We start from the raw sequence: 25,067 nt of genomic DNA, 5'->3' as shown, positions 1-25,067 counted from the left end.
ACATGGAAGGAAACGTGCCAGGATAGTAACTCTGTGTGGTAGAATGCTAATGACTCTTTTGCTTCATATGTTTTGATATTACCATAATTTTGAACATTGTATATTACTTTAAAAATCAAGAAAAAAGTAAGCATTAATGAATGGTTTGTTTATTTTCTGAAATTCTTGCTTTACTTTGCTAGTTTTACTTTTTATTTTTCATTTGATTACCAAGTATTGTTAACACAAAATAAAGTTATTTTATAATCTTTTTCAGACAAGAGATGTACTGAATGCCCATGTTTTATCCAGTTTGGGACTATCATTTAAAAAGTACAAAAGATGGGATGGATAAATATTTCTTAAGGGACTCTATTGGAATTACAGTGGCTCAATAAAAGAGAGTACTTTTCTGGTAGAAATAAAAATAAAACTTGATGAGACATTGACTTAAGCTGAGCTTTGACCCAATGCTTAATATGGATCTGCTTCTGATTTTAAATTTAGTGGGACATTGGGAGAACCAGGAGAAGTTGTAAAAGTAAACTATAAAAGTTGTTATTAATACAAAGATGAAACAAAAATTATTACCAGGATTATTCAAGCTGGAGACGAATTGGCTCCAGAGCCTTTTGATACCCTGAGTGAGGACTCTGACAGTGTGAGCTGATTCTTCCCTGGCCCACGGAGGACACCTGAAGCACAAAACGGAACACATTTCCAACTTGCTGTCTGTGGGACAAGTGATCAAGAGCCTATCTGGTCATGACTATGATGACTGATTTTGTCACCAAGTATGTGAATTTTGTGAACAACACTTAGACAAATGCAAAATGGTGAGAGTAGAGTAGAAAATTTTTATTTCTGTATTTCCATCCATTTTATCTTCTTCATATCACCCATAGAAAAGAACCCAAAAGATGTATTTGCCTCTTTTGTGGATACATTGGCAGAGTTACTTGTAGTGTTTGGAAATTTTCAAGTCCCAGTATAAGATATAAGAATGAGGATTAAAAAAAACTTGTGGTTTATTTATACAGTGAATACTACTCAGCAATAAGAAGGAATAAACTAATAATACACACAACCATATGGAAGTACCTCAAAAACATGCCGTGGGAAATGATTACACAAAAGAGTACATACTTTCTGGAGTAATGGTAATTTTCCCTGTGTTAGTAGCGATTTGGTTTACAAGGGTGTATGCATTTGCTCAAACTCAGCAAATGTATACTTAAGATTTGTGTATTTCATTGTATGTAAATTTTACACCAAATACTGAACTCTAGTTAGTGATACCCATGATGTATAATTAAGAGGAAATGTATTGATGATTGTAGTTTACTTTGAAATATGTGAAAAATAAGGTGAGTTGACGAACAGATGGATCAAAAAAGTATAGTCAAATGTTAATGGCAGAATTAGGTAGTGAGTATATGGAAGTTCACTATAACATTCTTTCAGTTTTATTGTATATTTAAAAGTGTTCATTATAAAATATTGAGAAAAAAGAATTACATTTTTATTTCCTAAGGTTATATGATATTTAACAAAATACTTTAAAGTCTCCATTTATTGTAGGTTGATGGTTTGCTTTCTGAGAGTCGACTGAAAGGAGCTCTAGAAGCCAGTGAAAGGCGAGATATTTACCAGAGGTAAAGCACACTGAGTTATGTAAGCTTTGCAGGAACTGTACTTATATTTCAGTGAGCAATACTTATAGCATAGAAATTGAGGAATTATTTCTTTTTTCAATTAGTACAATTTCTAAAAAGACAAGTAATAGTGGGAAATAATTTTGAGATAACGATGGATAAAATTTTCCAAAATGTATTTTAAAATATGTCTTACAATTATCTATATCTACAAAGTCTAAATATTTGCATGATAAGATTAAATAGAGCATTACAGATGTTAAAAAGAGGCAGCTTACCCTTATTTTGTACTCTGTATGTACTGAGCAACGTGGTCCTCACTCTAAAAACTTCTTAAATAATTTTTACACTAACACTGTGAGATACTTATTAATAGAGATGAGGAAATTAGGTTCACAGTGGTTAGTTAATATGTCTAACGTTACTTAGCTATAAGACATTAAAGTGAGAAGTCAATACAAAACATTTTAAGATCAATAAGAAATGCAGAATTTAGTTAAGCAAGAGAAGGAACCTCACTGCCTTCTCAGTGGAGTTGCAGCCTTTGGTCCATTTGAATCAGACGGAAGAACTGTATCATATAACTTGGGTCTTGGAGAAACCAACCGAAACCTGAAGGTTATAGACTTGCTCTCCTGACAGCAACTGTGAAAACAGCTCAGAGTGAACATCAGGGGCGGAGGCAGAACTGTGGTAGGTCCTTGGCTTGTGTAGCCCCCCGTCCTGTGACCTGTCTTGTTCTCTTGGTGGGTAAGGGTTTTTCTTTTATTTTGAATAGTCTTTTTAATCCCTGGGAGAGTTTAAAATTCAATAGGGTTTAAAATTACATAGACACGATGAATTCAGTCGAATTAAACTATTAACCCTTTTGCATTAAGTTTAGGACATCACTAAAATAATCTGTGTATTTTGGGTATTTAAAGAATGTATAACATTCAAACGAATATGAGATTCATGCTACTAGTTCAATTGATTCACTAGAATCATTTGAAAAAGTTTTACTTAAATCAGGCATTCAAAGCATTTAAAAGCAAAATAAAATTTAAATGAATTTTAAGATGTCAAAGGGAATTTTAATTAACTGCATTTATTAGTAGGATTGATTATGTAAGGAGTTTAGTTCAAGTTGAATTAATCAAATAATAATGGAAGAGAAAGTGAAGGTGATTGTACTTGCTTTACTATAATTTAAAATAGAGTAAGATTTATATTCTGAGTTTGAAGTCCCAGAGAAAACTAGGTTTTTAAATTTTATTTTAATAAACTAATAATTATTTTTAAACCAGAGTAACCATAAATAATCTTCTTTGTGTATTAAAAGATCCCTTTGCAGTCATCTTAAAATTCACATTTGCAATGTCTGAAGACATCATTTAGCCCTTATGTTTGATTAATAATCAGCTGGATATAGAGTAAAAAATCATCTTAAACCTTTGAGGACATTGTCTGGTTTCTCTGCACCCAGTGATGCTGTTAAGTTTCATGGTCATTTCTTTGTAATTGACCCCTGTCTGGGGCTTTTCTCCTCAGCCTTGGTGTTTTGAAATTTCATCACAACGGTGTATTTAGGTGTCATTTTTATCCTTCTCAACACGCAGTGGGTCTTTTCAGTTTGAAAACTTGTCTCTCATGAACTCTGGGAGAATTTCTTTTACTAAAAGGTAATTGTTCTTTTACTTCTGTTTATCTGTTTCTTCCTGAAACACTTTGAGTCGGATGTTGAACCTCCTGGACTTTTACTCTAGGTCTCTCCCCACTAGTTTTTGTTTCTTTGTCTTTTTGTTTACACCTGGAAGATTCTCTTGATGTTTTCTTTTAACTTTTCTATGAGTATCTTATTTCAGCGGCCATATTGTTAACTGATAAGTGTTTTTTTCCTCTTGTTCTTTAATAGTACTTCATTCATAGCATCGTGTTCCTGCTTTTAGATGATCTCTTTACTTCTTCCATGAGTGGGATTTTTTTTTAATTTAATTTTTAAAATTTTTTTTTGGGGGGGAGGTAATTAGGTTTACTCGTTTATTTATTTTTAGAGGAGGTACTGGGGATTGAACCCAGGACCTTGTATATGCTAAGCATACAGTCTACTACTTGAGCTATACCCTCCCCCTGGGCTTTTTTTTTTTTTTAAGTTTTCTTCTTCTGTTCTCTGAATTGTCTTTGGTTCCTCTAGGCTAAGATTATTCACTTTTGGTAGGTCTTAAGTTTCTTCTTCCATGTTGCTGGCTTTCTTTATTATGTCTAATGGCCCTTGGATTATCCCTTTTTTTTTTTTTTTTTTTTTTAAGAATGAGGGACTAGGTCAATTTTCCTAGAGAGCTGTCATGGGTTCTCCTGTTGCTGTGTATATAGGTCTCTTTCCTACTAGTGCTGTCCCCTGGAAGAAAAGGAAGTTCTTTGTGTGTGGGCAGGAATTTTGAGGGGTCTGGGGACTAGCCTTTAGCCCCAGGAGCCCCCAGTGCAGTGGTAGGAAGAGGCCAGCTGGAGTCCTAAACCCCGCCTTCTTATTATTACTCTCCCATTGATTGGCTGTGGTCACTTTTCAGGACCTCACTTCCTCCCACTGGAGTGAAGGTTGTCCTGAGACTCAGACGAGGTGATGTTTGTGAATCAGGCATGATGCTCAGCACATTCTCACTGTTACTGTCATTATTAGTTGTGTCTTCTTGGCTGTGTCCTAGGTTTATGGAATTTTAGAGCTGGAGAAGCATTTTAAAGTCCAGTGCTTTCCTTATTTTAGAGACAGGAAACTGAAGCCCAGATTCACTTAAGTTTCCTGAGCTTTGGTTATCATACCTTCCTACTTTAGATCTTGGCTCTGAAGATCACCCAAGCAAATGGATGGAAAGGTGTAAATGTGAATTTTTTTTAAACATTATTCATACAACAGAAATTGCCTTACCTGCTTAAAGATTTATGTATGATTTTATAAAACAGCTTTCTGGTTCTGATAGCAAAAAAAAAATCAATACTTTTTCTTTCTTTTAAAACTTTAGATGTATCCAATTAAAACAGGCAATCGATGAAAATAAAAATGCTCTTCAAAAATTAAACAAAGTAAGTATTCTAGTTAATCGTATTATTAATAGACTTTTTACACAAGTATTTTATTAAGTGGGAGTTCATTAGAGTGGGTAAGTTCCTGGGTTCACAGAAGTGATGACATGTAACTGTGGTTAGTACTCACCTGCCCTGCGGGCCCCCTGAGCGTGTGCTTGGGGGCAGAAAAGCCAAGGCTGCAAATACTGGTAACAGTCCAGCTTTGATGAACTGACCCAGCATTGAGGACTCACAAAATCCCCGAAGAAGCCATTTTTTATTTTTGCATTGTATAAATTTTATGTTTTGCAGTTTGGGATTGTTTTGATTTTAATTACTCTGTGGGGAGAATACATAAGAAGCATCTTGTATCACACGGCAGTGCTATTGTCGGTGACTCTGCAGAAGTAGGAGGAACTAGAACTTACTCTTGGCAGTCCCTTCAGGATTTTCTCTTTTATTATGAGCCTGAGCTTCAGCCAGGCTTCCGGGGACAGAGACTCACAGAGCGTTTAGGGTGGAAGGCATTTGAAAGTCACCTCTCTGCCTGTGTCTGAATCTTCTCTCCTGCATCTGAGACAAGTGGCCACTGAGTGTCTCTTCTGAATTTCTCCAGTGACACGAAACTCTTTAATTCAGAAGGCAGGCTGACCCTAAATTCGAAAACCTAATTATTCCTATTTCACAAAGGAGGAAACAGGCTTCCAAAGGGGAGCCAGCTTTCCTGATGTCTCACTGGCAGTAAGTGGCAGAGCATGGGATTGGCACCTGTCTTTTTGACTCCAAAGCCAGTCCTCGGTCTGGAACCTGTCCCTTACTGACTGTAGAGGGTATGAAATACCTAGCAAGAAAACAAAACAAAAAAGCAAGTAGTATAATTTTATTTTGTCATTTGGTTTGCGTTCCAACGTCATAATCTACATTTCTTTCAGTCTTGTTTCTCTAAGGTAGGCGTAGTCTCATGTTGATATTTATTTTGTCTCCTGGCACTCATTAGAGTTTTTTCTTTTACAATGAGTGTACTTGGAAACTGAAATTTTTTTTTTTTTAGTGAAATAGACTTATGTTCTCTCATAGGCTGATGAACCTGCACCTGTTGGGAATTATAATCAGAAGAAAGAGGAGGAGCAGAGTCTTTTGGAGAAGCTTACCTACCGGCTGCAGGAACTTGCTGTGTCCATAAGTAGAGAGAGCGTAACTGAGTATGTGCTCTGCCTTCGTTTCTTTCCTTCAGATATTATGTCACCAACAATTTTAATGTTTGACTCAGAGTAAAGTCACACATAGATAAAACTAAACGGCGGTGACAGTATACTCAGCATGTATTTATTGTGTATAATAGAAAGTCTGCGATCCCGTGAGAGACGTAGAGACATAGAGGTCATACTCTCTGCCCTCAGGGAATTTAGAAGCTACTTGGGGAAGCCAAACAGAGGTCTGACGAGCTAAATAAACAAATGTTAGAAAGTAAGGGTGATGCTTTTAAGGTCACTGTTGATGTAGAAAAAGAAAATTATTTGGATTTTCTATTTGTATATTTCCTCCTTTCATAAATAGTCTTTTAAAATTGGAAGCAGAAACAAGCATTGTTTTCCTGCTGGAGTGGATGTTTAATAATAGCCTTTGTAAAATGGGAAGAAAACTTGATTGTGTAAACAAACCCAACTCATGGGAGACAAAAAGGGAAAAAAATCAACTATTTAGACTCTTGATGCTGTTTACCATACACTGTATCCAGGGGAAAATGCTAAAGGATGTAGTTGCAAGGATTCTAGGATTTCCACGTATGTCCAGTACTGAGAATGACAAGGTGGCTGGTATGGGGCTTAACCTGCCATAAACAACTGGAAAATCTGGACGCAATATACAAACCGGCTGTTTGAAGTCAATGAACATCGGCCAAGTAGAGCTGATATCCTTAATACAGGGAGACACAAGCGGAGAGTCCTGTGTTTACCCAGACCCTATCCCTGGAGACAGCTTATAGGCTGTGGTGCAGGAAAGTGGATCCCAAACAGGGAGCAGTGGTCCCACTGGGCTGAGGAGGCAGGGGTCAACTTCCAGAGCTGCTAAGGCCGCTGGGACTTGTGGGAGAGAGAAGTGAGTTGCAGAGAGAGAGCTCCAGAAATCTGGGTGGGCTCCTGGGCTGCACAGAGCACGAGTCCAGGAAACCTGGCAGAAAGCCCCTGCTGGGAGACTGAGAGCTTCAAAGATTCTGGAGGTCACACAATCCTAGGGAAATATTGGAGTTTGTACCCAGTTAGAGTAAAATGACCTTGGTGAATGCTTCAGGCATTTAGTTGGAGATCACATAAGGTCCATGCCCCAGGGGTAAACACCCTAATATTAAGACCTATGGGCTTGGAATACAGACAAAACTGAAGTATATCTTTTCCAACAAAGCCTAAAACCAGACCTTAACAGGAACAAGACCATTTTAATGTGTAACAGAAAAAATTCAACACTCTTTAAATGATAACAACATAATTCTAAGTCTCTAAGTGTATCATCCACAATGTCCAGTAATTTAAAAAATGACTAGAAATGCAAAAAAGTAGGGAAAAATAAATAATAATTAAACAGGGACAGTTAATAAAAGCAGACCCAGATATGAGTCAGAGAGTAGAGTTAGCTGACAAGGACTTCTAAATAATATGATTAACACATTAAAGAAAACAGAAGAAAAGATGGATGAAATGGGAAAAAACATGGAATGTTTTAAGAGAATTCAAATGTAGAAAATAATAAAACTGGGCATTCTACAACTGCAAAATATAATATCTGATGGAATAATGGCTGAGAACTTTCTAAATCTGATTCAGTATATAGATTCAAAAAGGCAGAAGATGTCTTATAATACAGAGAAAAAAATAATCTGTAGAAGCTTAGATGATCCAAATATGAGAATTAGCAAACCCCAGAGCAACAAAACAACTGTTTTCAACCTGTTAAAGAATTTGTTGAAGAGATGGGCGGGTTGAATGATTAGAGAGGAATCTTAAGCAGAGAAATGGAAACTAGTAAAGAACAAAATGGAAATTCTGAAGCTAAAAACTACAATATGTAAAATGAAAAAAAAAATTTGTTGGATGTTTTAACAGAAGATTGGATACAATAGAGGAAAAGATCAGTGAACCCAAAGATCAAACAATAAAAAAATTTACAAACTCATGCAGAAAAAGAGAAACAGAATGCAAAGAACAGCTCTGAATGTAAGTCTCGGTTAGGTGAGGTGTGGAGAACTGTACCTCTGCGGCAGTGTCTGCTGAGCTGTGTTGTCAGTATCCGTCTGCTGGACTGTTTCATTGTGAGCTCCTTGAGGACAGGGAATTGTGCCTGGTTTACCTTTGTATCTGCTGTGTCTGACGTGGAAGCTGACGTATAACACCACCACCACCACCACCACCACCACCATCACCTGCTCTTACTGGAAGTTCCCTATGAGCAGGCACTGCTCTAAACGCTTTGCAAGTTTGTATTCCTCCAATCTTCGTGACAGCCTTGTGAGAAAGGCAGGTTCTACTGTGATCTCCACTTTACCAATGAGAAATGGGGAGCTGAAAAGAAACCTACCCAAGGTCACTCAGTGAGGAGACAGAGCCAGAATTTAAACTCCATACTCTAGCTACTATGCAAATAGGGCTCATGCAGCATTTGCCGAATGGATGAATCCAATTCTTAAAGACAAGTCTCTTGGCCTCAAGTCCAGCTCATGCTCTGCCGTGTCATCACGTACATTCCTCAGATATATTAACTCCTTCTCCACTCTCAGTCCCTCAAGGCACATATTCTTTGCTTGCTTTGCTAGATCGTAGAAACTATTAGTTGTACTTTCCTTTTATTTCCTTTACTTGCCATTTTCAAATATGGGGCCAGTTCTCCTGTATGTAGAAGTTAAACTCATGCTTGATCTGTGATATGTTATTTCAAGTGATCCTCATCAAAGAATTATTTTTTGTAGAATTGGGGCGCCTACTGAAAGAGAGGGAGATGACGATTCTGTTGAAGATGAGGAAGAGGAAGATGAAGAAGAAAGTGAAGAAAGTAGGGGGAAAGAAGAAGAAACAGAAGAGGAAGAGGAAGAGAGACAGGAAGGTGACTCTCACCAAGAGGCCGCAAGTGGAGAATACATCGCTATTGGAGATTTTACGGCTCAGCAAGTCGGAGATCTTACATTTAAGGTAGGTGGAACCTAACCTAACCTAAGGATAGATTTGCAAACCTAACAGGATAAGAAAACTCTGCCTGTCTACCTGGATTAGATGTTCCCAATATTAACTTTTTAAAGACTCAACCTGTTTAAATAAAATAAGTTAGAATTATGATTTATAGGCCATAGTCGTGTGAAAGCTAGCTGGTAGTAAATTGGTAAAAGAGTAAATGCTCTTCTGTTTTTAAAAATAGTTTTAATGTTGATAATTCTGAATTCAGCAGTAAATGTTAATTAAAATTTTTTTGCTTGATTTTGCTTTAAGAAAGGGGAAATTCTTCTTGTAATTGAAAAACACCCCGATGGTTGGTGGATGGCTAAGAACTCCAAAGGAGACAAAGGTCTTATTCCCAGAACGTACTTGGAGGTTAGTCTTTGTTGTTTACTCTTCCCTTTTTCTCCTTCAAAACTTTTTTTCGTTTTTGGTAAAACACTAAGCTGTATTCTTTGATCAGTTGACTAGTGAATGACTTGAAATACAGAATTTGCTTCAATTTTAGAGGGAGAGGGCATGGGGAAAATATCACGTATTAATAGTCCTGGGGACCTGTGAAGTGCTCTTATGCGGGTGAGCTCTCAAATGTTATCCTGCAATGCTGGCCATGAGCACCCCCCCACCCCCCCACCCCCGCGTCCCCAAGCGGTGACCTCATTAGCATAAACTCAAGTATGTTTGGAAGGAGCTTCTGTCATTCAGGAAATTCTAAGAGTTTTAGGAACTCTGTGCCAAGAACTAGGCATAAAGGCCAAATATATATTCTCATTATCCCACACCTATTTTTAAAAAATGAAAAGAAACAGGTGACATTATTTTAATAATGTATTTTATATTATCCAGAATAGCAAAAATATTGTCATTTCAACATATAAATCAATATTTTAAAATCTTTTCTTTTTTTCATACTAAGTCTTCAAATTCCCCTGTGTGTTTTACTCTTAAATGGTACATCTCAATCTGGACTGGTCACATTCCAAGTGTCGGTAGCCACAGTGGCAAGTGGCTACCCTGTTGCCCAGCTCAGGTCTGGGTCGTCTGTTTTGATGGCAGCATAGTATTCCAGTCCCATATGGATGGACATTTAGGTTGTTTCCAACCTATAGTAACTATAAATTATATTGCAAAGAAGCCAGGATTAGCTTCCACTATGAGTTAAAGCAGATGTTCAAAATAGTGACCAAAATAAGGTAGAAGCGTGTTTCTCTTGTGTGTGGAAGAAGAGTGGAGGTAGGAACCAAGAAATAGTAAGGCCTCACCTAATATTTGACTCTGTGGTTAGTCTGTGAGCAGAAATTCCTAGGGCTGTTATCTCTGTAATTTAGGTTGGCTGCCAGATCTTTTAATGATTCCAAGCAGTGAAAGAGGAAAGAGGAAGAAGTCAAAAGGCCTGAGCTGCTGTCTTTTAGAGGAGGCTTCCTGGAAGTTACACAAAAAACTTCCAGTTACAGCTCCTTGACAGGGATTTTGTTTCTTGACAACACCTAGCTGCAAGGAGGGCTTGGAAAATGTAGTCTTTCAGCTGGTTCATTGCTATAATCAGGGATCCTGTTAGAAACGAAGAAACCGTGTTATGATCGGTCTGCACGTGCACCTTGTAGACTGTCTGCTTATTTCCCTGAGCTAGATTCCTGGATGCTCGTTGCTTGTGAAAGCGTTTACACCTTAATATTTTGATTGAATTTGCCATTTTACCTTTTAGGAAGAAAGATACACCTATTTGGACTCCCACCTCCAGCACAGGAGAGGACCTGTTTGTCCACACATTTGCCAGTGATGGTTGTCATCAATCTTTTTGCCAGTGTGATAGGCAAAAAAAAAAAGGCTCATTATTGCTTTTTATTTGCATTCATGACCACTTCTATTTCTTCTTTGCAAATTTTGCAAAATTTGAAAATTTTCTTTTCAGTTATTTTGACTTTTTCTAAGGGATTTTTTAAAAATTTCATTGATTAATAAGAGTTTTTGTAATATTTTAAAATATTGCCCTTGGAAACCTGTGACAGATGCCCTCTTTATTGACTTTCAGCCAATTTTTTTTCAGCCAATTTGTTTATTTTTTATGCAGCTGAATCTGTCAGTGTTCCACTTATGATTTTTGGTTTTAGTGTCGTGATTGGAAAGGGTTTCCCCATCTTACGATTATTTTCTTCTAATACTTTTACGGTTCCTTTGTTTCTATCTTTTCTTCTTCTTTTTTATCTGAATAAGTTCTGTCTGGCATTTATTTTGATTAAATTTCTTGTCTACCTCTATCCTTGGAATTTTTTCAAATAGTGACATTACCAACCATGTATGGAAATCTTTTTCCCACTGATTTTTGATATGCCCATCATATGCTAAATCCATATCTACACTTGAGTCTTTCTGAAAGTAATTTTATTTTTGCATTAGGTAAAAAGTACTTCATATTTCAATAATTTTTCAGCCCTGTAATAAAGAAGAAGGCCAAGAATCAAGTGAAGAAGGCAGCGAAGAAGATGTGGAGGCCGGGGAAGAAACGGCAGAGGAAGCAGAAGTGAAACAAAGGTAAAAAAGGCGTGAGGGGATGTCAACGTACGTTCAAGAAATGTTTTATTTGTTTATTTTTACTATTATAAATAATTCAAGAATTTCTCAAAATGGAAACAACTCATAGTTTGAGAGCAGGGCTTTTCATATTACTATTTGGTTAAGGATCATTACAACTTTAACCTTGTGGTTATTTTTGGTGCATGATCTTATTCTCTGTTTCATCTGGACACTGTTAGGTTTTTAGAACTTATAATTTTATGCTTTGTCCTTTGATTAATGAGGTTCCCTAACTGAGTGAGTAGGCATCACCTTTCTGTGCAGTCACCTAGCTACTTTGTCTCCCCAGACCTGAATCTCATTGGAGCGCTGTCCGAAAAGCCATCTCAGAGGTCAGTATCCCCTGTTTTGTTAATGATGTCTCGTTTTGTTACCTAATAGTTCTGATAAGGGTTCAGATTCAAAACAGGATGGAAACTTTAAATGATAGCGTTGACTCTTAAACAGGGTACAGGGCATAGAATGCATAGAGCATAAAACATCTATTTCTGGTTTAGTAAGTCTGTGCACCAAGTAACATTTCTCATCAGGTCTTTTCTGTAAGAAGAGTCGATTTGAGGACTTGGAAATATCTCACATTGATTCTGCCTGAATTTTCTGTCATTTGGGTAAAGACTGTTGTTAAATTTTAGTTAATGTTCAAAAAATTCCAAAAAACTCAAAAAAGTAAGAAATTATCCATAATCTTATCATTTAAAAAATTATGTAACAAAATGAAAATCCGTTCCTTCTGTAAGGAATCACCACTAGCGGTTTAGTAAATATATCCTTTCTGACTTTTTTACCCTACTTCTCACTCATGGCACACGTGTATGTGCATGTGTGTACATATACCAAAAAGCCATTAATATTCTGCAGTGCACTCAGTTGGCGGCATCGGCCCATCTGTGGCACGGTGGTACACTGTGGAGCAGAACAGGAGGAGGGACGTTTTGATGAGGGACGTGCAGGGAGCAGCAGGGTTCAAGCGCAGAGCTCAGCCCACTGGGCTCTGCAGGGGGCTTAGGTCCCCGGGAGAGGCCAGGACTCAGCGATGGCCTCCTGTCAGGAATTTGGGTTAAACTGCTATATTCTTCAACTAGTCTGTACATTTGTGTTTTCCTTTTGGGGGTTGTAGTTGCTGTAGTGACAGAGAGAAAATATTACAGAGGTGAGGAAGCATGAATGAAACCAGGCAAGCCAGTTTTGTTTTACTCTCTTCAGCAGATAAACACCGTCGACATGTTAACCGCAATGGGAGCCATTCCTGCGGGGTTCCGGCCTTCCACACTCTCCCAGCTGCTGGAGGAAGGTAACAGGTGTCTGCCAGCCACCACAGACTGCTCGTTAACAGTCAAAGTTTACATCTGATTTTTCTGTCAAAGCCAAAGCAAGTTGTTGAAAAAGATGTTGAATGTCACATGTCTTGGTCAGTCATCTTACCCTCCCTCCAGTGGAGGAAGGATCCCTGATCCTGGCAGGGGTCAGTCTGTTCACCTGTGCTCTGGTTCCAGCCCTTTCCTGTATCTTCCTCCCGCTCTCCCCTCCCTCCACTGGCTCCTTCCCGCATCAGTACTACTAGCAAACCAAATACCTCCCACCTTTATGAACCGGCCCCTCCAGTCCTGTGCCTTTCTAGCTGAAGCCTCCCTTTCTCTGCTTTTCTTCACAGCAAGACTTTTCCACAGAGTTATTCCTGTTAACTGGTGCCGTTTGCATATTCATTCTTGGGTTTCCCTATACTTGGCTACATATGTTCATACACTCACTTTAAAGAGGAGTAACCCTGGGGGGAGGCTCTCCTGGATGCCCTGAGCCATTGAGTCATCTTATAATTATTTTATTTAGTCTTCTGTCTGCTTATGTTTCTGAACCACTTCCCCCGCTCAACTGTAAGCTAATGAGGGAGGGGTCATACTTCTCTGTTGCACATTTGTATTTCCAGCTCCTAGCAGAGTACCTGGCCCAGAGTAGGAACTCAAAGAAGGTTTCTTGAATGGGTAACTGATTTTGTAATAACTGTTCTTCATTACTAAAGGATGGAGGAACAGTATTAAAATGCTTTTGTGTTAAGAAGTAAAACAAATGATTATAGACTTTTGCTAAAATATCCAAAAAGTGTTTACAAATTTTCTGCGTTTTACAAAAATATTTGAATAGGTCATGTTCATCATGGGGCATGTTACTGGCCTAAAAGTCTTTAAGATCTTTCCTACAGCTGCTTCAAGATCCTCTCTGATGCACTTCTGTCTGTTCATTTTCTCTTGTTCTTATCTCTCTTGGTTCATCTGTCTTGGGAAGCAAGTTTCTAGCAAACAGCTTGGCATTTTCGACGACTGTTTCTTAAATTTGTGCCATAACCTGGTGGATTTGGGGATTTGAATTTCATTTGTCCTTTGTAGGAAAATAAAGGAAAAATTATTTTTGCAGGGACTCAATTTCGAGCAAGCTACTTCTTACAGCCAGAGCTCACTCCTTCACAGCTGGCCTTCAGAGACCTGACGTGGGATGCTAAAGCGGGCTCAGTGAGTATGGTTGCCATCAGTATAGTGGTAACTTTTCCAGATCTAGTCATGGTCGCAAGTATACAAATAGCATGTAAATTGATTAACGTATTATAGAAAACAAAAAAAAAATTGTTCCTGTATTGTAATTATTGTAATTTTGAAACACTCAGTGATAGTTTCATAGCTAAGACAAAACTTGGGTTTATTACCTTGACTTTATCTTGTTTCTCTTCTCCATTGCTCTCTTCTTTCACTGTTACAAAGAAATACTACTAGGTGTCTATCTTAATCATGCTTTGCCTCACTTTTTCATCTGTAAAGAGAGGCTGATAGCAGTAACACTCCCAAGGTGGAGCTATTGTGAGAATTACATTGTACGTGTGAAGGGCTTGGAGCCGTGCCTGGCGCTTGATGATAACTTAGTGAATGTCGGCCGGTATCACTGTGACTAGTAGTAGCGAGGAGCCTGGCAGTACTTGCTGATGCCATTTTGGGGTGGGGGGCAGCTTAGAATAAAGGATTCCTGGTGTCCCCATAGCTGATATGAAGTCTCCTCTCCTCTGTAGCACATGTAAACCACACTGAGCACCTCGCTCCCCCTCTTGTTTGCCTTCCTCCCCCAGAGCCTCAGGGAGAAGTGAGAGGCCCTGGGTGGTCAGGTTTTGATGCGGAGGGGAGTGGCATGCAGAATTTTTGTGCTTTTTTCCCCCTCAACCAGAGCATGGCCTGGAACCTTCTTAGCCTTAAGTACCTTTTCTTGCAAGTCAACAAATATATTCTGTTTGGTCTGTGTAGTGTACCAGTACTTGAATAAGTGGCATTTAATTTTATGAGCTTTTATCCGGAGAGCTAAATATTCAGCTCTCATTTCTTAAATTGAAAAGGTGTCAGACTGTTAGATAATGGCTTTATTTTTCTCCGTGATACGGTATTTAACTGGAAAGACCCATAACCATAAAGCAGAATGTAAGAATTGAAGATGTTCTTAAATAAAAAACTAGAATGCCGATGCATTTGTTGACATTCCGAATGATCTTGTGAAGCAGAGCTGAATAACTGCGTCCAATGGTCAGTGCGTTCTCTCTGTCACAGCATCTAAATAAGAAGCCAAAGGACAGTGTAGATAAGGGCTTGGGATTAAAACCGGGAGGCACTGACTGGAGCCTGTTAACGCCACGTGACCTACACTTACCCTCCTTAGGTGAGAATGAGCTATAAGAAGGAACCCGGAATACGGTCGATCCCATGGTCAGGTCATGCATTTTACCGGATTGTACTGACTGCTCTTTCCATCACAGTTTTTTTTGTATTTCACAAAATAATGCAAATATTTTCCACATAAATATTTATGGAAATTTTAACTCAGGTTTTGATTTAAACAGACTGTTGACACGATTCTTGCGTGTATTTGTGTGTAAAACGTTTTCTTTTGTTCTTTTTTATTCTATATACATTTTCTTAAGCATTTACAAAAGATGCTTTGAAAATGAATTTTTCTTCTAAGTCATGAGAGTAAAACTTTTCTAATAACTGATTTTTCTCTCAGATTAGGTCGAGACCAAGCCGTGTTTCATTGATTCTGACCCTCTGGAGCTGTAAAATGATTCCTCTTCCAGGATCGAGCATCCAGGTTCTCAGCAGACACGTGCGCCTCTGTGTATTTGATGGCAACAAGGTGAGCTTACTGGGAGAAACCAGTCACACCGGGATGGGAAAATGTTTTGTTAAAGCCACATAGTAAACATGTACTGGCCAAGGTCTGCCTGTCTCTTTCTCTCTCTGTCTCTCAACCTCTCTCTCCCTATGTGTGTCTGTCTGTATAAGTATATATGGGAAATAATGTGGGGTAGCGTGCAAACCACATGGCTTCAGATGACATAGACTTAACTCCTGGCTCTTTCCGTTGCTAAGTGTGTCATGTTTATGCATCACAGTTAACTCCACCGAGCCTTAGATTTTTCACTTAAAAAAAGGTACCGACGTCCATCTTCTAGTATTGCAGACAGTCCAGGTTTTAAGTGTAGAGGACTGTGTTTTTGAAGATGCACACACCTGCGTAACCAACATCCCAGTCAAGATGGGAGAATTACATCACCTTACAAGTTTCCTGTGTCCTTTTCCATTGTGTTCCTCTCTGATTCCTAAGAGAATATTTTTTACCGACTACCAAACAAAGAATTTGAGCAATTCTTAATTGGTTTGTTTGTTTGATACGGCTGAGCCAGTAGGTGTCGCCAGTGAGCAGGAGATGATGAATGGCCTTCTTTCCCTGAGATCTGGTTTGATGTTTTTTGCTACACCTCTCCCTGTTCTCATACACGAGAACATAAAACAAAGACTGGAATTTTATTTTGAATAACATATCAAAATACTAGATGTTATTTTATATAAAAATAATAGCCATTAACTTATGAAACAAATTTATGTCAGATTTCCAAATTGAGGAGCTAGAGAATACATTTCATAGTTACACACTCATCCTGTTTACTTAAGAATACTTCCTTAATAAATCTAAGCCTTGTCACAAATAGAGAGCATTATTATTGAAACTAATTGAGATTTGTTCCAATCATGAGTGAGGAAGCCCCGCTCCAAACAACTGGCCCCATGATGGCAACTGTAAATTCTGGGTATTCTGCACAAAGCAGCTCCCTGAAAGGCTCTGAAAAGCAGCCCAAAGCAGGCAGATCCTTGGAGCGGAGTCTTAACTCTTGAGTCTGCTGTTTGATTTTTTCTTTTTGTTCCCTCTCTTTTCAGTCCTCTGTTTTCTTTCTTCTGTCTTCCTGTGTGTTGCCTGAGCGTGTTTTAGAACGCCATGCTGGGCTGTGTGCAGTGCTGTTGAGTGGGTCCCTGCGTACGGCTCTTTAGTGGTCGCTCTGGGTATTGTCTTATACCTTCGTGGCTCGTGTCACTGTTCCCATTCAAGTGACGTGTAGAAACCTTGCCACCCTTTAGTCCTGTATACCCTCCCTGCTTTGTAATTGTCTTAAGTATTTCATCTACGTACATTGAGAACCACATCACACAGGATTATAATTTTGCTTCAATCATCAAAGATAATTTAGAAAACTTAGGAAAAACTCTTATCGTATTTACCCTTGTTTTCATTCTTTCCATTGTTCTTCCTTCCTTCCTGATGTTCAGTGATTTCTTCTTTTTTCATCTTTTTTTTTTTCCTGTTTAGAGATCTTTCTTTAACCTCCTTTTAGGATCGGTCTGCCAGATACAAATTCTCTTCGTTTTCCTTTGGGAATGTCCCTGTTTCCCCTTTATCCCTGAAGGATATTTTTACTAGATAGAGTTCTAGGTTGGCGAATCTTTTCTTTAAGCACTTGAACACACTGCGCCGCTTCCTTCTGGCCCCTGTGACGTCTGCCGAGCAATCCGCTATCACCGGGGCTGGTTTTCCCCTGTGGGTCATCTTGGTGGTGTTTCTGTCTCACTGCTTTCAAGATACTTGTGTTTAGTTTTTAGAAGTTTATCTACTTTGTTATAAACAAAGTTTGAGGTTTATCCTGTTTAGGGTTTTTCTTGACTTCTTAAACTGTAGGTTAATGTCTTTTGACATATTTGGGGATTTTTCAGCCATTAGTTTTTCAGAGAGACTCAGAGCCCAGGAGACGCCCAGTTTTAGTCTCACCCTAGTCTTTGATTTTCTCTTCTGTGTATGGGCCATTGAAATATGCGCCTCACTTTGGAGTCCTACTCTGGGTTTTTAAGTATCACTGCTTTATGCTGGGAGCAGAGCAGCTGTGTTGAAGCATAAATTCATCTTGAGCAGAAGTCCTTATACAGCTGTTTTTGTTTGTTTGTTTGGTTGGTTTTGGTTGCGGGGGGTAATTTGGTTTAATTATTTATTTATAGGAGGTACTGGGGATTGAACCCAGGACCTCATGCATGCTAAGCATGCGCTCTACCACTTGAGCTGTAACCTCTCTCCCCCTTATACATTCTTGATGCAGTTTGCTAAGTGGAAAAATCTCTAAACTTTTCAAATCATTGATTACTTCATCCATGAGTTCTGGTTTTGTGCAGAAAACAGAATGATTCTGAGCCAGTCACTCACCTCTAACAGCAGTTTTCTTAAATGTGTCATGAGATGTTTGGGCCAAGTCCTTTTTAGCTCTCAGAGTCAGTGACTCAAGAAAGATGTAAAATTATCAAGCAGAAGAAGTTACTCCTGAATCAAAATCAGTCTTCTCCAAGTTGAGAAGATAAAAGCAGAAATAGCATGAGATCTCAGAGTCAGTGACTGCAGAGGACCGCCTGGGTATTAGAAGTGGGAAACCCTGTTTGAAAAACCAAGAGGGACCTTAGAATAAAGAAAATGCAGTCTCACATTAAACGCTGCATAGTAATCAAAAGGGGTTTGTACACCAAGAGCCCAGGCTGAGAATATATATTCTTTTAGGAAGAGTTTAGATAAATTCACATGTTAGTCATTGGAGGAAACGGTCACTTTCTGTGTGGGAACAACTTGGCTGCCCATAAGATCCTCCTGGTTGCCTCCCAATAACAGGAGAGAGGGCAGTGAATTGAATTTGACCTAATATGACATGTTTGGGATGACTTCTAATTATTTTGAAAGCTTGGTTTTAGAAGTGCTATACTAAAATACTTTTATCTAAAATGAAAATTGTGTATTATCTGTTCTTCTGGAAGATACCCATTTTGGGCCATGCTTTATAGAGCTTGAACTCTTTTTTTTTTTTTTTTTTTTTTTACAATTTTTGCTCCTTTTGTATTTCATTGCTTTATGCATCTTGTAGGATTAACTTCTTGCAATAGCATTTTAAAGACATTAAATTATATACAGGAGTAAACAGTGAACAGCCTGAGCCCCAGATTTGGAAGCCTCAATTGAGGGAGGGCAGGTAGAAGGTGGTAAAAAAGACTTGCAGACTGTAAGCCCTCTGGAAGAATCATTGCCTGGGGTGGGGGTAGTGTCGCCCAGGCCAGAGATGGCAGCATGGGCCCCAAACCAGCCTTGTCTGCGCTGGAGGTTGACGCCCTCACTTTAAAGCAGACTGACAGGCAGAGACGTGTACTTTGTGTAGCCTCGGCAGACACCCAGCTGGCTGGGTCTTTCCTCAGCCTCACCTCCCTTCCGTCCCCAGCCCTTCACCATTCTTCCTGCTTCTGGACTGCTGGTCCTCTCTCCTCCCCGCCTCACTATTTCTAGTTACCAGTGACCTGTGGCCATGGACCCACCAGACCAGCACACAACATAGAAGTTTGTTCCAAAATAAAATTTTAAAAAGACATTAAATTATAGGAAGAATATAATTTATGTCCCTAGAGATCTTGAAGAAAACTAATTGCATCTGAGCTGTTAGCATTGTCTGTCTTGGTGGCAGGGTCATGGACTACACATAAAATGCTCTTGTGGGTCACATTTCTTAAAAGGTCACTTGTACCTGAGATTTCACGTAATTTTCTGGTTATTCTATCTCAGATATTAGGGATTTCACTTGCTATAATTTATTACTAGTGCAAAGATCTGAGTCTGAATTCATTTTATCAGTTCTTTCTTTGTTTTATAATTAAGTACTGTAATCCTTGCTTTTTGTTAATTATTTTAAAACCTATGTGTGTGCTGGATGTAAAAAGAAAAAAAAATTACAGAATTGCACAAAGTAAGAAGTAAAACACACGCCTTTCCCTCTGCTCCACGCTGTAGAGCCTGTTGACTTTTGGGTACATGGAAATGGTGATGTTTCAAAGAGCTTTCTACAGTATGGTTTCAAATGGGAAAATCTCATTTCAGGTTCTGAGCAACATTCACACAGTCAGGGCCACGTGGCAACCTAAAAAGCCCAAGACGTGGACCTTCTCTCCCCAGGTGAGTAATCGCCGAGTGAAGGGAACGGGACGTGAACTTCTTTTACCCACTAAGTATTACGTGACCGGTTTCTAAGTTGAGTTCGCCCTGAAATAACGTATTTATAGTTAACACAGGATATATGGGGCCAGATTTGAATCTTTAGATGATTTAATGTTTCTTGTGGACTTTGATAAAAATGCTCATGTTTCTGACTCACCAAAATTGTAATTCCTATGAATCATCTCATTCAGTGGATCTCAGGGTTAAATTCTAGAAAATTCCCTCTGGTGGGAAATGAAAGCAGAAGGATAAAACTTAGGACGTGTTTTTCACAAGTGCCATCTCCAGCTGTGCTAACGAGAACGGCGCGTTCTCGGGTAAGATCCTGGGTGCCGCGAGGGGGACCTGGTACATCCCACCCAGGTGCTGCCAGGATGGGACCAAAAAGTCCCTGGGATGAGGTCCAGTGGCTTCAGAGCACTGAGTCGGTTGTTACGTAGATGCCAGTGAAGACGAGGATGTCTTTAGGTTCTTTTAATAATATTAATTGTGTGTAGTTCCGTTTACTTTACTTTTTTTCTACCTCCGAGGTCTCATGACTGCTCTCCTACAGCTCCCTTGGGTCACTGCACCCTAAGGGCCCCCCGTTAACCTTCTCCTGTTGCATCAGGGGATCTGACAGCAGGACAGCGGTTCACTGGGAGGCACGGTGCGGGGAGGAGCCCGCGCCTCACTGGGGTGCTGCGTGTACCCGCGCTTGCCTGGAGCACGACTCCCATGCGTCCAGCCTGATCTTCCAGGCACCCCACTGCTTGGGGCTGGGCGCCACCCTTCACAGTTCTGATGGTGCATCTCCGTGTATGCACAGTGGTTAGGGCTCCGTGTATGCACAGTGGTTAGGGTAGAATCTTCTCATGTTTTCTTGGATATAAAGACGAACTGTTTGAAGGGAGAAATAATAAGTCTGTGTTACTTTGTGAATGAAATTAAGCGTTCGTGAGGTGTGAGGCATTCTTCCTAGGTACAGTGAGAGCTTACATTTAGTGGAGAAGAAACACATCCATGTGTAAGACCAGTGTCCTCTGTTTACGGAGCCCTAACCACGTGCCAGGCACGGGGGGAGGCCTGAGGGCATCCCCGTGGGGTGGGTGCTGTTGAGAACTGTCACGTGGGCAGAACGTCCTGGTTCTGGGGCTGCAGGCACCATGGGAGCACAGAGGAGCCTGAGCTTAATTCTCGTCCTCAGGCACAGGGAAGATTTTATAGAAGAGAAACCAGACCTTGAAGGGTGGGTTGGATTTTCTAGGCAAGGAAGAGAGATGCCATTGCCCAGGGAGAGGGAACGGAATGAGCAAGAGGAAAGGAGGGGAAATTTTCCAAGGCACGCCTCAGGGAAGCTGAGCAAATGAGTGGGCAGCCTATGATTTAGTTCCGTTCACGAAGGACAATGGCTAATACAAATATCTTATCACACATGAGACTATTTTTGTGATACCTCTGAGGACCTCGGAACAGTACTTGTTTCACATTAGCCTCTGCTCTAAGCAAAGAGTGAGTGAACGTAAAGCTGTTTTTCTTTAACACAAAAGTTACATTTTAAAATTTCAAATCGTTGGGATAGATGAGTGCAATCCATCTGCTTTTTGTTCCCCTTAAAAGACCTTCACTATGATGCAAAGGCATAAACCCTTTACGGATGTATAGAGCTGACCCCCTCCCGTGTTTAACTTCTGTCAGTCACTTTACTTCTCTGTGCTGTTTCAGGTTACGGGCATCTTGCCGTGCTTGTTTGACGGCGATTGTTTCATCAGGTCCAATTCTTCATCTCCAGATCTTGGACTGTTATTTGAACTTGGAATTTCTTACATTCGCAACGTATGTCCGGAGAAAGATAAAGCTTGCTAGTAGAACAGTTAATAGGGAGGTTTTATTTTGATAAGTAATTGAGGTTTTTATGTGTAATAGAAGTTTAATCTCTTGAGGAATGAGAATGCAGTGATTCTGATTTTTTATGACGCTGCTATTCCAGTAGTGTTTAAAATAAAAGTGTATTTGTTTATATTTATAGCTTAAGTGAAGTCTAGTGCTTTAAAAGAATGTAGATATGAAAAAGATGGGACTTTGCAGAAAGTGATAAAAGATGCTCAGTTGCTTTCCAGCACAGGGCTTTCCCTCTGTCTAGAGGGTCAGGGTACCCTCAACTGTGTAACTGGGGTTCTCGTTAAGGGACCTGGCAAAGTGTAGTTTTGATAAAGGGAACTCCAGAAACTTGGATTAATTGACATCATATAAACTCTTGAACCAGTGTGTGTGGGTCTGTGACAGTAATTATACGTCTCCGTTTTCCACCAACAGCTTGTTAGGTACAGAGTGTGTACTTGGCCTCGTGGTAACCCAGAGAGCCAACCGTTACTACATTAATGCCACACCAGCCTTTCATTTCTTTAAGGCAGATTCATCCATGTGTTGTGGGTGAGCAGGACGGGAGAGAGGGGCAGGTCCCCCAGGTGAACGAACCCCAGTGGCCTTGACAGTTGGCAGTGGGGATAAAGTTCTGAGCAGGAAGACCCTTGGATCATCTAATTGGCTCATTCCGTTTCTCACCGAGACAGCCTCATACTCTCATGTGGTGTCCACGTGATCTGAGATCTTTCTGTGGCATGTTTGCATCACTCAAGAAGCAGCAGCGACAGTTGCCACGTCATCAAGTGGCAGTTTAACAAGATAAGATTTTCACTTTGCATCCCGCCTTTGCCATCTGGCCTGCAAGTCGAAGGGGACTTCACTGGTTTCACTTTATTTTCTTGTGAAGAATTTTTTTAGTTCAAAGGCAAATACTAATTTCGTTTCTTTGAAAAGAACTTGGTGTGTGTTTATTTGACTAGCTCAGACATTGAGTTTCATACACTTTTTTATTTCCTAGTCAACTGGTGAAAGAGGAGAATTAAGTTGTGGCTGGGTGTTCCTGAAACTTTTCGATGCCAGTGGAATTCCTATTCCAGCAAAGTAAGTTGGCTATATATTCCTTCCAAACGGGTGATTTTGTAGAAATTCATCTTTTAGACTAGATCTCTCAGGTCTGCAGAGTGTGTGTTCTGTTAGCATTTCAGGAACTTGGGAGGAGAGGGCCCTCAGTGTTGATTTTGGTGTTCTTTTGGGTAGTGGAAGGAAGCAGCACGCCTGGTCGTATCGTGGGTTGGAAGAAATGACACATATAGAAGAGGTTTTTAAAAGATGTCTGCACCAGCTGTCTGCTAAGCGTAGTCCCTCAGTAACTTCCAGTGCTGTTGGCCCATTTCACAGAGCTGAAACAGCCTGAGTCTCTCCCAGGGGTGCAAAAGCCGGGTCCCCAGGTCCTCCGTGACTCTGCCTTTCTTCTGTGGGTGCTACATTGAAATTGTAGCAGCAGCCACTGTAAACAAATTTAAAATTTAAGACCAAAAGCAAATATTTACAATATATTTGAAGTGTATACATAACAGTCAGAAGATTATTATCCCTAATATAAAAAGTGCTCTCAAAAATTACGAAGAAGACAATCCAGATTTGAAAGTGGGCACACACGAAACATCTATGTCTAGGATGTAAACAAGAAACTCACGGAAGAGATACAGACGTCGGTAGAATGATTATTAAGATCCCAGGTTTGGAATGATGACATTCAGGGCCATGGTGCTGGCTCTGTCTGTGTAACTGTAAGCAGGTTCCTTAATGTCTCCAAGCCTCAATTTCCCCATCTCTAGAATGGGGGATTATCATAGTTCGTAACCCTAAAGCCTTGATTCAAATAACGCTCCCCTTCCACCTCTACTGACACCACACGGTAGGGGTGGCCTCCTTACCACAGGTCACGTCAAAGTCCTGAGTCCACTCGTCCTCCTCTGACGTCACCCCAGTGGGAGGGGAAGGGGCACTTCTCACCCCCCCACCCCCTCCCACTCCCTGTAAGTGTAGAAGCCCAGGTTTCTTGTGATTTTTTTGGTTTTTGTTTCTAACAATGTTCAGGGTTTTTAGTTGTACTTAGTGGGAGGGAAAAGTGTATCTACTCAGTTTTTCTTGAAGTGATAGGTTTTTTTTTTCAAATGAGGTGGAGGCCTATGTATTGATACAGAAACGTTCCCAACATATATTATTTTACGACAACAGCAAGTTGCAGAATCTTCTGTGTACTGTGACTCCACTTCTGCTCACAGAGAACTGTGCTCGTGTGCACATGTGTAAGCTGTTGCCCGAGGTTGCCTCTGGGGAGCAGGGTGGGGGGTGGTGCCGCGGGATTAAAGAGGGCTCTGACCTGCTTTCCACACTTACTCACATAGCACGCAACTTTCAAAGGTTATATTTGCTTAGAAAAAAGTAGGACAGGGGGCTGCCGAACTAGAGGGGAGCGGAGGGGGAGAGATTTCTCATATTTTTACTTCTCATATCTATGCCAGTTGAACTTTTTACCACAATCTACGTTACTTTTGTATTTTAAAAATAATAGAAGTTAATAATAGCTTTATTTCAAATGATTCGAAACATTTGAAAAATACGTTTACATAACACAAGTCATTAAAGTCAAAACACCTTAATGACATCAGTTAATCTTTCTCATTTTAATGGGGAAAAATTTATTTTCTATAGTGTATAGTTAAGACAGAGACTCTAGTCACTGAGATGGTGACCTCACGGAGGGCAGGGTCAACTTTCATTCTCATTTCCCAGTGAGGCATAAATAAAACGTTTGTACTATAAGATATTCCACTATGAAGTCCAGTGTTTCACAGTGTCCATAACGTGCATCCACATCCACGTATGTTTCTTTTGTAGAACTTACGAACTCTTCCTGAATGGCGGCACCCCTTATGAAAAAGGTGTTGAAGTGGACCCTTCAGTATCCAGAAGAGGTACTGCTCTTAAGTGTCACCTTCTTTCCTGTCCTTAAAGATTAAACAACCAGAAGATGCATCCGGGAAAATAGCTTTAGTTTAATAAGCTTCACACTATTCACTTGAATTCACATTTTTTAAAAAATACATCATTTGATATTAAAATCTGCATCATTTTTATCGAAGTGCTAATTTCCTCAGGAGCACACAGGAGACGCCAACGTAGGAAGGCAGGAAGCCTGAGGACCCTGCATCCGTCCCTTTGCATTGAACACCGGGCCCCAGGATTAACTCAATAGGCCAGTTCAGAGATTGCATATCGCCAGGTCACAGGGTGTGGACATTTGAAATCGTGATATACGTGCCACGTTGCCCTCCAGAAATACTGAGCGTCTTTTGAGGCTTTCGTTGACCAGGCGCTGTGCTAGAAGGCAGGAAAA

At 39.9% G+C, this 25,067-nt stretch overlaps 1 protein-coding gene across 2 annotated transcripts in view; it reads left to right on the top strand.

Moving 5' to 3' along the window:
* Positions 1-25,067, top strand: part of NPHP1 (nephrocystin 1) — a 38,738-nt gene that overhangs the window by 1,085 nt on the left and 12,586 nt on the right. Inside the window, exons 2-15 of one of the 2 annotated variants that reach the window (XM_031441231.2) lie at positions 1,561-1,634; positions 4,631-4,691; positions 5,751-5,875; positions 8,635-8,854; positions 9,149-9,250; positions 11,307-11,407; positions 11,739-11,781; positions 12,656-12,740; positions 13,859-13,953; positions 15,482-15,610; positions 19,703-19,777; positions 21,524-21,634; positions 22,683-22,765; positions 24,569-24,645. In XM_031441231.2, coding sequence (XP_031297091.1) covers positions 1,561-1,634; positions 4,631-4,691; positions 5,751-5,875; positions 8,635-8,854; positions 9,149-9,250; positions 11,307-11,407; positions 11,739-11,781; positions 12,656-12,740; positions 13,859-13,953; positions 15,482-15,610; positions 19,703-19,777; positions 21,524-21,634; positions 22,683-22,765; positions 24,569-24,645 — 1,381 coding nt within the window. Of the gene's footprint in view, positions 1-1,560; positions 1,635-4,630; positions 4,692-5,750; positions 5,876-8,634; positions 8,855-9,148; positions 9,251-11,306; positions 11,408-11,738; positions 11,782-12,652; positions 12,741-13,858; positions 13,954-15,481; positions 15,611-19,702; positions 19,778-21,523; positions 21,635-22,682; positions 22,766-24,568; positions 24,646-25,067 lie in introns of both variants that reach the window. The other variant, XM_031441230.2, reaches the window with a different exon arrangement.

Source organism: Camelus dromedarius, chromosome 33, assembly GCF_036321535.1.
Source record: "Camelus dromedarius isolate mCamDro1 chromosome 33, mCamDro1.pat, whole genome shotgun sequence".
In the NCBI taxonomy this organism is placed as follows: domain Eukaryota; kingdom Metazoa; phylum Chordata; class Mammalia; order Artiodactyla; family Camelidae; genus Camelus; species Camelus dromedarius.
Note: the sequence above shows the minus strand (reverse complement) of the source record. Positions and strands in the feature narration are given on the sequence as shown.